Source organism: Puma concolor, chromosome D1, assembly GCF_028749965.1.
Source record: "Puma concolor isolate L17-30 chromosome D1, mPumCon1.1.hap2, whole genome shotgun sequence".
NCBI lineage: Eukaryota > Metazoa > Chordata > Mammalia > Carnivora > Felidae > Puma > Puma concolor.
The window spans coordinates 16,287,046-16,301,031 of NC_141676.1; the positions used below are offsets into that span (position 1 = coordinate 16,287,046).

A 13,986-nucleotide genomic window follows, 5' to 3' on the forward strand; every position below is an offset into this window, starting at 1 on the left:
GAGGGGTGAGGGGAGGGAGGGGAGGGGAGGAAGGGAATATCCCAGTGGGTGTGTCAGAAGGAGGACGGAGGAGGGAGAGGGAGAGGACCAAGGCTCTAGCTGGCCCATGGCCCCCGAGCCTGCCTGGAGAGCACTACACAATCCATGAGTGTGAACGGCCACTGGTCATCATGAGGGTGCCTGGGCCCGGGCGTGGGCTGTGGAGACTGGCCGGAAGACAAGCATGTGTGCTATGGGGGTGGGTGTGTAAGTGGAGCGTGCGCGGCCATGATGGTGTGGGTATGAGCCTGTGTTTAAGGTCCTTGAAGGCAAGTGTGAGGATACGTGCGGTAATTCAAGTGACCGCGTGTGCCTACAGGGTGAGTGCACAACAGTGCGTGTGAGTGTGACCACAAGTGTGTGTGAATGTGAGTGACCTGTAGAATTAGGGCAAGGGTGAGCGTGGGTAGACTGTGGGTGTGAGTTCACACTTGGGAGTGTGCGTGTCACGGGAGCGTCTGTACATTTGGAGGTGTGGATGTGAGAGTCCCTGTGTGAGATGGGGACCTGGGGTGCAGATGTCCGTGTGGAGTGTGGCTGTGCAGGCGAGGGGGTGCGGGGAGGCCATGCTCTCCTCTCAGCCTTGGTCCTCCTTTGACCTCTGACCTTGGGGGGTCCCTGTCAGCCCCTTTCTGCAGGAGCCGAGGGTCTTACTCTCCTGTCCCCACTGCGGCCTCTCCCAGGTCAGGCAGAGAGAGGGCTGTAGGCCTGATGCGGTCCCTTCAGTGTGAGAGGGTGGTGTGGCCCCAACATACCGGGGGCTGCCAACCTGACTGCGGTTTTCTCGCCAACATCCGAGTCCTGACTGCCTCTTCTCTCAGCAGCCATCGGAAGACCTGGTTCCCTATGACACGGACCTGTACCAACGCCAGACGCACGAATACTACCCCTATCTCAGCAGTGATGGAGAAAGCCACAGCGGTGAGTACAGGGCCCTCCCCCGCCCCCGCGTCCCCAGCCGGGCCTGGGCCCTGAGGGAGAAGGGAAGGCTTCTTTGGGATCCTGAGAATTGGATTAAACTAGCTTTCAAAGGACGTGAGCTTCCTACTCTAAACCCCCACACCCCACACCCCAGCCTGCATTTATTGAGCATCTTTGGTGTGCCAGGGCGCGAGGGTAGCTTCATCCACGTTTATCGTCTGGTCCAGTCCTTGTGGCCTTTCACAAATGAGGAAACGGAGGCTCGGGGAGCTAAGTGACCTGTACAGGGTCACGCAGCCGGTGGGTGGAACCCAGTCTGTCTGCTCCAGGTCCAGGGCTTTCTCCTCTCCCCCTCCCCCCAGGCCCCTTCATCCTCTCTGTTGTCCTCACCCCCTTGCTCTGAACTCCACGTGGGGCGGCTCTGCTCCCTTCTGTGTCCTTAACTTCCATTGACATTCGGGGCTGGAGAATGTCTTTGTTGCGGGAGCCTGCCCTGTACGTTGTAGGCTGTCTAGCAGCATCCCTGGCTTCTACCCACTAGATGCCAGAAGCACCACCAGTCACGACAACCAAAAATGTCTCCACACGTTGCCAAATGTCCCCTGGGGGGCAGAATCACCCCTGTTTGAGAACTGCTCACTAAGGGAAAGGCTCTGAGGTCCCCCTCATTCAGCAGGGGCTGGAGCCCCAGTTTGCTGGGGTGGGAGTGACGACAGAGTGTGGGCCAAGGGTCCTTTTGTCCCAGTCTCGCTGCCCATCCCCCAGCCCAGCCTCGACCCTGGAGCAAATTCAGGGTAGATGGGGACAGGCATTAGGTGGCTGGCACCTGGACAGGGCACTGTGAGAGGACACCCAAAGGGGATCTCGGTGTCTCTATGGGACCCCTGAGCCCAAGTGAGAAGGCCTAGTTAGCAGGTCTTCATTGGGGGATTCTCTAGGATTCTGAAACCGGGGCAGGCCAGGCACTGGGGTGTCCGCAGCCCCAGAGGGAGAGGCAGGTCGGGTGCCACAGCACAGAGGAAGGTTTCACACTGCCAGGCCACACCTGGGGGCCATGTCCTGGAAGTAGGTGGTAGATATGCCTCCAGCCCTCATGGGGGAACACACAGACTTCTTTCAGAATCCCAGGGCTAGGAAGGTTGTAAAGCATCCTTTTTTGTCATCCTTTAAAGCTCATTTATGATTCTGCAAGCAAAACGATCTCTTTGTGGAAAAGCCAGGCAATTTAGAGAGAAAGTCTCCCTCACCCACCCCCTCCTCCCATCTCCCCCAGCCAGGATCAAGGGTGGGTCTCTGTGACCTAGAGACCAGCACTGGTGACCCCTGCCCCTAGCAGTTCAGGACCCAAGAAGGTCCCTCTGGCCTTGAGGACTGGCTCCCCCTGGTGGCTCCAGGCAGCAGGACGGCCAGGTCTCAGCAAACTCAGCGCGGCCTGGGACAGCTTCCAACATTAGGGACATTTTCCCCTCTGGCCTAACCTCCACTCAGTTTCACTGGGTTTGGGGTCATTTCCTTTGGGCCCGCTGCAGCCTCAGTGTCCCCTCTTGTAATATGAGGGTGTGTGCACGCATCTAGAAACCAGCTAGATCAGGGGCTGGGGCTGATGAAGTGAGCACTTTAGAGAAAAAGTGCTTGTGCTTTCCTGGCTCGGTGCCCAGGCAGGTCCCTTATATCAGGGCCGGGGCTCTAGGAATGACTCTTGATTAGATGCCCAAGCACCCTGTTTTGGTCATGCCCCGATTCCTTCGGAGACTCCTCTGGTGTCCACAGGTGTCCTGGCCCCCACTCCCCACCTTACACCCTACTCCCTCCCCCCCCCCCCCACACCCCCTGCCCCATCATCGCCCATCTGGGCATCTCTGCTGATCTGTGCACCTGTTCTGTCCTTTCCTAATGAAGACCCAAGAGTAGAGACACCCCACATTCTTCACTAGTTCCTGCATGTCCTCTGGGTCTACATTTTTAGGTGGTTGAACTTATTAAAAAAGCACTGGGGTTGGACCTGGGTCTGATCCCGGTTCCATCACTCACCAGTGTGTGTGACCTTAGAGCAAGTGACTTAACCTCTGGGAGCCCCTGTTCCCTCATATATGGATGTGAGAGCATGGAAACACTGACCCCGTAGAGGTGTAATGATTCACTGAGTTAATGCACAAAAGGTGCGAGGGGCTGAGCACAAGGCCCAGCGAGCTTTCGGGTCAGAGTGTGTTAGCTTTACTCCTTCCCCCAGTTGGGGGAGAGGAAGCAGCTGGGACAGTGGGAGACACACAGAAGGCTCTGTGACAGATCCACTGCGTCATTTTCAACTGACCTAGGTGACAGTCAACCAACCAGCCACCCACCCCTTCCACCACTCGCCCTTGTGGCCACCCACTCATCCTCCCAACACTTACCATCTTTCCTCAGACCCACTCATCCCCCATTTTTCCATCTACCAAATAGCTTCTGATTGCATGCCATGGGCCAGACACCAGTCTAGCCACTGGAGTTTCTGTGATAAGCAAGCCCCACAAAGCCACTGCTCTCACAGAACTTACATTCCAGTGAGGGAAAAGGCGGCAGTCAACTAAGCAGACAGGCAATAAGCAGTCTTCTAAAAAGCAAAGTAACACAAGGCAGAGTGCCTGTGTTAGGGGCTACTTTCGTTCGGGTGGTCAGGGAAGGCCTCTGAGGAGGGCAGTTGAGGTGAAATCTGAGTAAAGAGAGGGAACACGCACGCAAAGGTAGAGAGAACTGCAAATGCAGTGTAGCATTGACCTTGAGAGAGGGCCTGGGTGGCCGGGGCACTCAGGGCGTAGTGGAGACCAAGGGAAGCCAGAGGGACCTGCGGAGGACAGATCACACAGTGCCTGAAGGCCATGGCAGGAGTTTGGGTGTTATCCTACAAACAATGGGAATGGGAAGCCATTGGAGGGTTTTGAGCAGGGGAATGACATGATCTGAATTGTGTGCATGTGTGTGTGTGTGTGTGTGTGGTGAAAATCTAAATAAATTTTAAACCTTTAATTTTTGATTATTAAAATAATCAACAACAGCTTTATCAAGGAAAATATTTCCCTCTTCCCAGCTTCCCTCCCCACCGATGGCACCTTAGTCAATCCTTGTAGACATTTTATTCCACATTTATGTTCCTGTACATCTGTCAGTGCAGACATACACATATGCACATTCTGCTCACTCAACAATGGAATCGTAGCCTCATGCTATTCTGTAAGCTGCTGCTTTTTACTAAAGCTTATCATCGGCACTTCTTCATGACATATGTGGCCCGGCGGGGATGGATGAAAGCTAGTTGTCCAGTCTTTCTATCACAGCACTAAGTAAATGTACACACGAAGATTTGAAATAGAGACTTAGTACGTTATTCGTTTATTCACTCATAAGCATTTAATGGGTTCCTTCTATACGCTGGGTGGAGATGAGTCTGGCTTGAATTTTTCATCTTGTCCTATGAAAGATGAGACTTTGGCTCTGTAGTCATTCAGAGCATACACACACTCACCCACACTTCACACATACCCAAATGATTATACAGTAACTTTGTTCCATTTTATTGATGTAATTGATGCACAATGCTGTGCGGGCTTAAGGCGTACTGCATAATGAGCTGACGTAGGTAGATATTGTGAAATATCCCTCACCTCATATAGATACAAAAGAGTTTTTCTCCTTGTAATGAGAACTTTTAGGATCTATTCTCATAGCAACTTTCAAATACAGTAAAACCTTGGACTGCAAGTAACTTGTTCTGCCAGTGTTCCACAAAGCGAGAAAATATTTCTAATACATTTTAACTTGATATACAAGCGATGTCTTGCAATACGAGTCATACGTGACACTGAATGTCACATGATCTTGAAATTCACTTTGATATACAAGTGCTTTGGATTACAAGCATGTTTCTGGAACGAATTATGCTCGCTAACCAAGGTTTTACTGTCTACCATACAGCATTGCTAGCTGTGGTCACCATTGCGACCCAGTACTCATAACCAGAAGGTTTTTTTTTTTTTTTTTGTAAGTTTTATTTATTTAAGTAATCTCTACACCCAGTGTGGGAATCAAACTCAGAACCCCGAGATCAAGTATCACATGCTCTTCCAATAGAGCTAGCCAGGTGCCTCTTATACGTAGAAGTTTGTACCTTTTGACCACATTCCTCCAATTCCCATGACCCTGACCCTGGCCCTCTAGCAACCGCAAATCTGATCTCCTTGTCTATAAGTTTGGGGTTTTGTTTTTTGGTTTAGATTCCACATATAAGTGAGATCATACAGTATTTGTCTTTCTTTGTACAGTAACTCTTGTTAAATCAGTATCTGAATTTTCCAGGAGTATGACCGTGTGAAGATTACTCACAGCTGAGCCATATGGTGTTCTTTGACTACCTGTACTTGCTCATCCTTGAAAAAGAGAATGAGGGGCAGGCTAGCAAGGAGATAGTGCCCTCATTCTGGAGCCAGGCTACTGGGATTCACACCCCATCTCCCCGTTACTATCTGGGGTGATCGTGGGCAAGACATTTCACCTCTCTAGGTCTCAACTTCTTCATAATGATACCTACTTCATAGGATTGCTGTAGGGATTGAATGAGTCACTGTATGTAAAATCCTTAGAACGGTGCCTGGCACATAGCGAGTGCTATGTAACATGGATAGGAGTTGTTATTCTTTCCTCCCCCCCACAATGTTTATTTGTTTATTTATTTTAAGAGAGAAAGAGAGAGAGGCAGAGAGATAGAAGGGAGAGAATCCCAAGCAGTGTCAGCACAGAGCCCGATGCGGGGCTTGAACTCACGAAGCGTGAGATCATGACCTAAGCCGAAATCAGGAGTCAGATGCTTAACTGACCGAGCCCTCCAGGTGCCCCAAGAGTTGTTATTCTTCTGACAACAGTCTCCTAAGAGACGGTGTGTGGGAGGTACGTTTTGTTGTTTGCTTTTTTCTCATATCTTTATGATTAACAGGGTATAGAAATCTAGGCTGAAAATCCTGTTTCCCTTAGAATTTGAAAGCATTTCTCTATCTTCTGGTCACTAGAGTTTTTATTTTGGAGTTGGATGCCTTTTTATGTCCTCTGTTTTGAATGTAAACTAATTTGTTTTTGTTTGTTTTTCTGCTTATTTACTTTAGTTCTGTCTCCCTGCAAGTTTTCAGTGCCTTCTTCTCCTAACACTTACTAGTTCCACTGAATAAGCTTTTTAAAAAGTCACTCTGGCTGCTGTGGGAGAATAGATGGAGAGAAGATCACAATCAGAACAGCGAGAAAGCACTGGGAGGAAACTTCTGGCATAATCTAGGCAAGAGATGACAGTGGCTTGGCCAAAGTTAGTGGCAATAGAGAGAGAAAGAAGTGGACAGATTCAGGATAGATTTTGAAGGCAGGGCTCATCAGGTTTACTATTTATTATTATTTTTTATTGTGGTAAAATATACATGATGTAAAATGGTAGTTCTATTTTTCATCCTTGAGGACCTCCATACTGTTTTCCACAGTGGCTGTACCATGCTAAATTCCCACCAACAGTGTAGAAGGGTTCCGATTTCTCCACCTCCTCATCAACACTGGTTAGTTTCTGGGTTTTTTTTTTTGTTTGTTTGTTTGTTTGTTTTTTGATAACAGCCATCGCAATGGATGTGATAGGATTTGCTCTTTGCAATGGGGTTGGTGAAGGAACCAGAGTTCCAACGTATGACTCCTTCCCTCCATCTTTCCATCTTTCCATGTACTCTTCCATCCTTTCATACCATGCACCGTCCACCCATCCACCGATGTGTTCTCACACCCATCTAATCTTCCACTCGTTCAGCTTTCCAATCGTCCTTCCCTTTACCTGTCAAACCCTCCATCCAGCTCTCGTGGACCTATCCATCTAATAAATATATACAAAGCATCTTTTGTACACCAGGCACATTGCTAGGTGCTATGGAATCAATAAAACACAAGTCCTACCAGATTTATTATTTTAACAGGGGGAATAACGAAAACTTTAATAATTAGGATACAAAGTAGAGAGTGACAAGTATGGTGAAGCCTGGAGCTCTCCACTCTCGGGGCTTCCGGTTCCCTTAATCTGAACAATGTGCGGGAAGGCTGGGCTTCAGGACCCTTTGTCCAGTGGTCTGTGATTTCCTAAGAAGGTTTTTGTTTGTTTGTTTGTTTTGTTTTATTTTGTTTTTGTCAGCCCTTGTCTTAATTCCTTATCTTCCTTCTCTGTCTTGATCTTACTTCTGCTCCCCTGGGGAGAACCCTGGGCTTAAGGCTGGGATTCCTGCTCTGAGGAGATAAAGTCAACTGAATGACACTTAAGGCTTTAATTTTGAGTATGTGTGTTGTTTTGAATATGACTTTATTTTTGTCCTGGTGACATACAGGTATTAGGAGCACCAAATATACCAAGGAAGAATAGAGATGGGTGGGTAAGACTTTGGTCCCAGGTAATGAGAGGTCAAGATGAATGGAGTCACTGCTGGCAGGTTAGATGATGGATGGATGAATGAAGGGAATGATTGACGATGAATGGATAGCAACTGATGGGTGCATGATGGATAGGTGGATGACAGATACTGATGGGTGGATGGGTGAATATGGATGAACGAATGCATGATGGATGGGTGGAAGACGGATGGTGAATGATGGGTGAGGGGTGGATGAGGGTAGACAGGTGCATAAGAGCAGTCGATAAAGTCGGTGCCACCATCGGTCTTAATTAAAGCTTTAATTAACAGTCTTGTTCCTCAGAAGTTGTATGGTATACTGGTAGTTCAGGCCCTGGAGGCAGACACAGGTGGGTTTGGATCATGACTTTACCAATGGCTGTCTGTGGACAAGGGACTTAATCTGAGTCATTGTTTCCTCATGTGCAAAAGAAAGATCATACTATAGTGGCCACCTTGTCAGAGTTGGGGTGAGGATTCATGAGAAAATGTGGATTAAGTACTTAGCATAGTGCCCAGTACCTAAAAATACATGTTAAAAGCTAACTCTTATGGATCATTTGATCGAATATTTATGGACGCCTACTATGTGCTGGGTGGCCTAATAGGCTATAAAAAGGAGGGTCCAGAACTAACTCCAGATATGCAAATGGAATTATATTCTTTTGAGGTGCAGTGTTGTGCTAAGGAGGCATGGTGCAGGATGACCCGGGGAACCCACTGAAGGGACAAATAGGGATAAAGCAATGCGTTCGTGAAGTCATCTATAAATGAGGTCCAAAGAGCCCAAGAGTGCTGACTTTCGCACTATGAAGACTTCCTTGTATTGTGTCCCTTCAGAGGCCCCCATACTCAGAACGTTTCTGTCTACCAGACAGCGTTTATTACATAATTGCCTGAACACCCAAATCAAGGGTAAAGGCGAGGTTTCCGTTGGGCCTTTTGAAACTAATTGTAGCTCAAGAGTCCCATTTGCAGCTTTCAGAGGACCCTGGGGCAGGGTTCCAGAGTGTCAGTGAGTGCAAGAACCTCCTTAGGGCCCGTTAGATTCCAGTTCCCAGCGCTTCTGATTCACTGGATCTCCAAGGAGGGGCCCAAGCCCCCCAGAGCGACTCTGGTGAAGGTGTACTGAGACCTCCATGGGAAATGCCGGCCTCAGGCTGGGATTCCAAGAATGAGCTCATGGGTCTCATGCGAAGCTACAGCAGAGGTGGGGAGCAGGAGGGAAAGAGCAGTCGGGGGCCCCTCACTCCACACGTGGAGGGTTGCAGGCATGCGGGGTCCCCCGAACCCTGGAACTGTAGTGGGCTTGAGGGTGGAGGTCGGTGGGCAGGATAAAGCATTGTGCCAAGATCTGGACAGTTCAGCCCAGGGTGGGGGAGGTGAAAATGGGAGGGGCCAGAGTGGGGCCGGAGGGCTGATCTGTCTCTAGAGAGGAGCCTGGATTGGCTCACCAAATCCCAGAGCCCCCAAAACAGCCCATCTCTAAAGCACAGAGCCAACTGTCCCGGGCAAGGGGAGAGCTTCTGGGTCCTGTTTACTCGCTGCAAGATGAAAATACAAATTAAGTGTTGTTTTGTTTTCCCTTTAGGTTTAGATAATTTTGTGGAGGAGAGTCAGGGAGAGTTCTCAGGAGGCTAGAATTCATTCATTTATTCATTCATTCACTCATTCAGGAAATGTTCGTTGAGTGCCTGCTGTGTCCAGGCACTGGGAATAAGGCGAGGACGAAACCAGTCACTGTCCTCATGGTACAATGCTGAGGGCCCAGCTTTGGCCTCTGGGAGACACTGACAGCCAGGCTCACCAAAACTATTTCTCTGGACCACTGAGATGGCAGGGAACAGGAGGAAGAAGAGGAAAGAAATAAATATATATGAAAGTATCTGCCACTTGCTCAAGTGCTAATCCGGGTTCTTTAGAATAAACACATTAATTGTATTAGTAACAGGTAATGTTTATTGGATCTAATTTTGTGCCGGGTTCTATTCTAAGCACCTTGAAGGCGTTTGTTCACTTAACCCTCACAACAAGACTATGAGATGGGTGTAATCATTAGCCCCATCTTACAGATGAGGAAACTGAGGCTTGCAGAAGTGGAATGACCCACCCAATAGCACACGACAGAAAATGGCAGAGGCAGGATTTGAACCCAGCTCTGTCTGGCTCCCAGATCGTGTACTTTCTCTCTTCTGTGCCATGTAGCCTTGTAGAGGTGGGAGTGTGGGCTGCCTGGATTGTGGGTTCACTACCCAGTCGGGTCCCTACTTTTAGATTGGGGAATTGGAGGATCAGGGAGATAAAATAGCTTGTCTGGGGTCACACAGGAATGCCACCACAGAGCAAGATTAGAAAGCAAGTCTTCTGATAACCAGTCGAAAGCCAAAAAAACACATATTTTGGGGATGTGTGAGTAAATATGTGCTTATATGCGAGAAAAAAAGGACGAAGATAGACACACACACACACACACACACACACATACACACACACACACGGGGCTGGTGGTGGACCCCATGTAGGGCTGTGCACTTGTCCCCGAGATGCTGCTCCGGCCCACCATCTTGTATACTCCCTCTTGGGTCACATTAGAAAATCCCTCTTGTCGCTTTATCACATCTTCTTTTGGACCCCAGACTGTACCCAGAAACTCCACAGACATGTGGCAGGTTTTTGGTTTTTTTCCTGGAAAAGATGCCCAGAGAAACCATGTCCTAGTCCCAAGCCAGGGCTCCCGATGGCATGTGGCTGTTCCCCAAACTCAAATCCACCCCACCACAGACTCTGAAAGCACCTATGGGGGAGTTTCCAGGAGAGCCCTTTGTCCTGGTAACCTCACTGGAAGACAGACGCAGCTGTCCAAGGGCATGGCTTTGAAGGGGCAGCACCGTGGGCCTGGGCAAGTTCTGGTGTGTGAGGAATGTCAGCCTTGTGACTTTGTCATCACACCTGGGCCATGTGACAAGACCGTGTGCGTGTGACTATGGGCTCAGGAAACACCGGTTTTCGCAGGAGCTGGGAGGGAGGGAATCAGCATCCCCTGAGGGCCTGCTCTGGGGCTGGGAGTTTTTACAAATGTGAACTCATTTGTATCCTCCCAGTAACTTTTATCCCCATTTTACAAGTGAGTCAACTGAGGCCGAAGAGGTCCGTGCATGTGCCTGAGGTCACACAGAAAGTGAATGGCAGAGCCAGGACCCGTGTCCTTGTGACCGCCTGGACACGGGACAAAAGGGTTGCCGGGAATGCCGGCTTTGGCTCAGGCCTGCCATCGACGGGGCCTCTGACTGCGGGCATGTTATGCGGCCTTGCCACACCTCGGTGTCCTCATCTGTAAAATGGGGATGGTAAATAGCGAGGTGGGGGCGGGGGCGAACGAATGTCAACCCGGAGCCCGGCCCGGCCGGTGCCAATAGCCCCCTGTGGCCTGACATCGCTATTTTCTCCACTGTGGTCACCTTTTCCCGCCCCGCGCCCTGGGCTCACTGCACGCCGTCTGGCCGTCCCTGCAGACCATTACTGGGACTTTCACCCGCACCACGTGCACAGCGAGTTCGAGAGCTTCACCGAGAACCACTTCACGGAGCTGCAGAGCGTGCAGCCCCCCCAGCTGCAGCAGCTCTACCGCCACATGGAGCTGGAGCAGATGCACGTGCTCGACACCCCCATGGCACCGACCCACGCGGGCATCGGCCACCAGGTGCGTGCGGCCTCGGCTCCCGTGGGACCCAGCCTGTGGTGAGGCCGGCGCTTCACAGGAAGCTGACACAGGCTCTTACTCAACTCGGCTTCCTGCCCCACAGCGCCAACGGCGGCCGGAGCCCCAACGGCTGCCTCCTGACCCTCTGACTGACCTCGTGACCCCACACCCTTATCTCCTCTGGCTCCGCGATGGACAGAGCCCCGATAATTCCCACCCTCCAGTGAGCTGCCTGACCTCAACGGCCCTCCTGATCCCCACTGTGATCCCCATCCACCGGCCCCTCGTGGATCCTAGTCGCTGGACACTGACCTCCACTGGCCTCCACTGACCCCCTTCATTGACCCTCCTCAGCCCCACGGACGCCCCCATCCCGATCAGTGACCTCCGTTAACCTCTACCACCCCTAGCTGACCGCTGGTGGCCCTTCTCTCACTGTTCACCCACTTATTAAATCCCGGTAGCTCCCACACCCGACCATCCCATTGGCCCCTCTTCACTGCCACCTCTGATCCCAAGAATGCCAGGCCACCTTTGTGCATATGAAGAAAGGGTGCCCTTTCCCCTGGCCACGAGGCTCTGAACTGGGAGCCCAAGGAGGGCCTGATTCCAGCAGCCCCTGGTCCCCCACAACCCACTCCCCATGTGTAGTTGACCCTACCTGACCCCTGCAACCCGACTGACCTCCAACTTCCCCAGCCTTCTCGCAAACCTTTCTGCCCCTTGCTGGCCTGCCCCCCTCTTTACTCCCACTTCTCTTGCTCAGATGGCCCCTCCTCAGCAGCTCTGAGCTGTGAACCGGCCCTCACTGACCTCAACCCACTTTCCCTGCCTTTCCAGGTCCCCTACCTACCCCGGATGTGCCTTCCATACCCTTCCTTGTCCCCGGCACAGCCTAGCTCGGATGAGGAGGAGGGCGAGAGGCAGAGCCCCCCGCTGGAGGTGTCTGACGGGGAGGCTGATGGCCTGGAGCCAGGGCCTGGCCTCCTGCATGGGGAAACAGGTAGGGCGGCCCCGCCGTCCGGCCCAGCCCTGACCCTGGCCGTAGACGTGCCCCACGCACCCCAGCCAAGGGCACAGCAGTCACACCACAGAGCTGAGTGTGGTGTCCGTACCTGTGAGCGTGTCAACGTTTGCTAAAGTGCGCACTGCATCTGAGACCATCTGTACCTCTCCGTGTGTCGATGGGAGTGCATCTGTGACCGAGCCCGGGAGGGTGTGTGTGTGTCTGAACCTCTCCGGGCTGCGTGTGAACGGGTGTGAGCGGGTGTGAGTGCCAGGCGTGGGGTGAGGGAGCCCACTCCTCGGTAGACCACCCCCCACCACCAGTCCCTCCCCAGTGACCAGCCACCCCCAGGGGGACCCACATCAGGGGGAGGTGAGGGCGAGTGCCCGTGTCAGGGCACTGACCACCTCCCGCCCACAGGCAGCAAAAAGAAGATCCGCCTGTACCAGTTCCTGCTCGACCTGCTCCGCAGCGGGGACATGAAGGACAGCATCTGGTGGGTGGACAAGGACAAGGGCACCTTCCAGTTCTCGTCCAAGCACAAGGAGGCGCTGGCACACCGCTGGGGCATCCAGAAGGGAAACCGCAAGAAAATGACCTACCAGAAGATGGCCCGCGCCCTGCGCAACTATGGCAAGACGGGTGAGGTCAAGAAGGTCAAGAAAAAGCTCACCTACCAGTTCAGCGGGGAGGTGCTGGGCCGCGGGAGCCTGGCCGAGCGGCGCCACCCGCCCCACTGAGCCCAGGCCCACAGAACCCGCTGGGCCCGCCAGGCCTCCCCGCTGGCCATAGCATTAACCCCTCGCCCGGCCCGGACACAGGGAGGCAAGCTCCCAGGGGCCAGGGGCAGGACTGTGGCGGGCCGGGCCTTGACTCACCCGTCCACTCCCTCCTCCAAGCCCGCTACCCACGGCCTCTCCTCACCTCCCACCAGGACTCCAGCCCCAGCTCCAGGGGGCCACCTGGGCGTCTGACCGCAGCCAAGGGTCAGCCTTGCTTAGTACAACCTGGGGTGCTTCCTTGGGAGTTCAAAGTCATCAGATTTGTATAAATTGAACCCTCCTTCTTAAGCGTCTCTCCCTTCCCACACCTCTCCCTCGTTAGCTTCCTCAAGGAACAGTTATTAAAGTTATTCTCAGTGAGTCCTCTCGTAGCACAGAGTCTCCTTTATGATTTTTTGGTGCATCTTGTCTGGGTGACCCCGTCTGATCTCTCTTTTTCTCATACGTCCTTTGGGCATTTACTGCCAGTGCTGGGTAGGGACATCAGGACAAATGACACATAGCGCCTGGCAAGGGGTCAGAGCTGGTGAAACGACAGGTCTTTGGTTGTTATCAGGGGAATAAATCATTAAAAAGTCCTCCGCACCTGATGAGTGGCTTTTAAAAAATTTTTTTGTTTAATGTTTTTATTTATTTTTGAGACTGAGAGAGACAGAGCATGAGCAGCTCAGGGGTAGAGATAGAGGGAGACACAGAATCCGAAGCAGGCTCCAGGCTCTGAGCTGTCGGCACAGATCCCAACGTGGGGCTCGAACTCACAAACTGTGAGATCATGACATGAGCCGAAGTTGGACGCTTAACCGACGGAGCCACCCAGGCGCCCCGATAAGTGGGCTTTTAAAAATGCCCCAGTGAGGCTGAAACTCTTCAGGTTATGGTCCCAATGGGGACGATTAGTGATAATGGCTGCCACACTGGATTTTCTGGCCACTTATTACATGTCAACCTTGACAAGCAGAGTCGGATATCATCCCATTTTATAGATTGGGAAACTGAGTCTTGGAGAGGTCAAATGATTTGTTCAAGGTCACACAGCTAGGAGAAGGGCGGGCCAGATCCCACTGCACGTGGGTGCTAGGTCAGCGTGGAGCAGAAAGGCTC

At 51.9% G+C, this 13,986-nt stretch overlaps 1 protein-coding gene across 1 annotated transcript in view; it reads left to right on the forward strand.

Moving 5' to 3' along the window:
• Positions 1–13,245, forward strand: part of SPI1 (Spi-1 proto-oncogene) — a 29,261-nt gene extending 16,016 nt beyond the window's left edge. The window contains 4 exon segments of the mRNA XM_086677528.1: positions 861–960; positions 10,910–11,097; positions 11,938–12,100; positions 12,524–13,245. Coding sequence (XP_086533654.1) covers positions 861–960; positions 10,910–11,097; positions 11,938–12,100; positions 12,524–12,843 — 771 coding nt within the window. The 3' untranslated portion in view covers positions 12,844–13,245.
• The last annotated feature ends 741 nt before the right edge of the window (positions 13,246–13,986 follow it).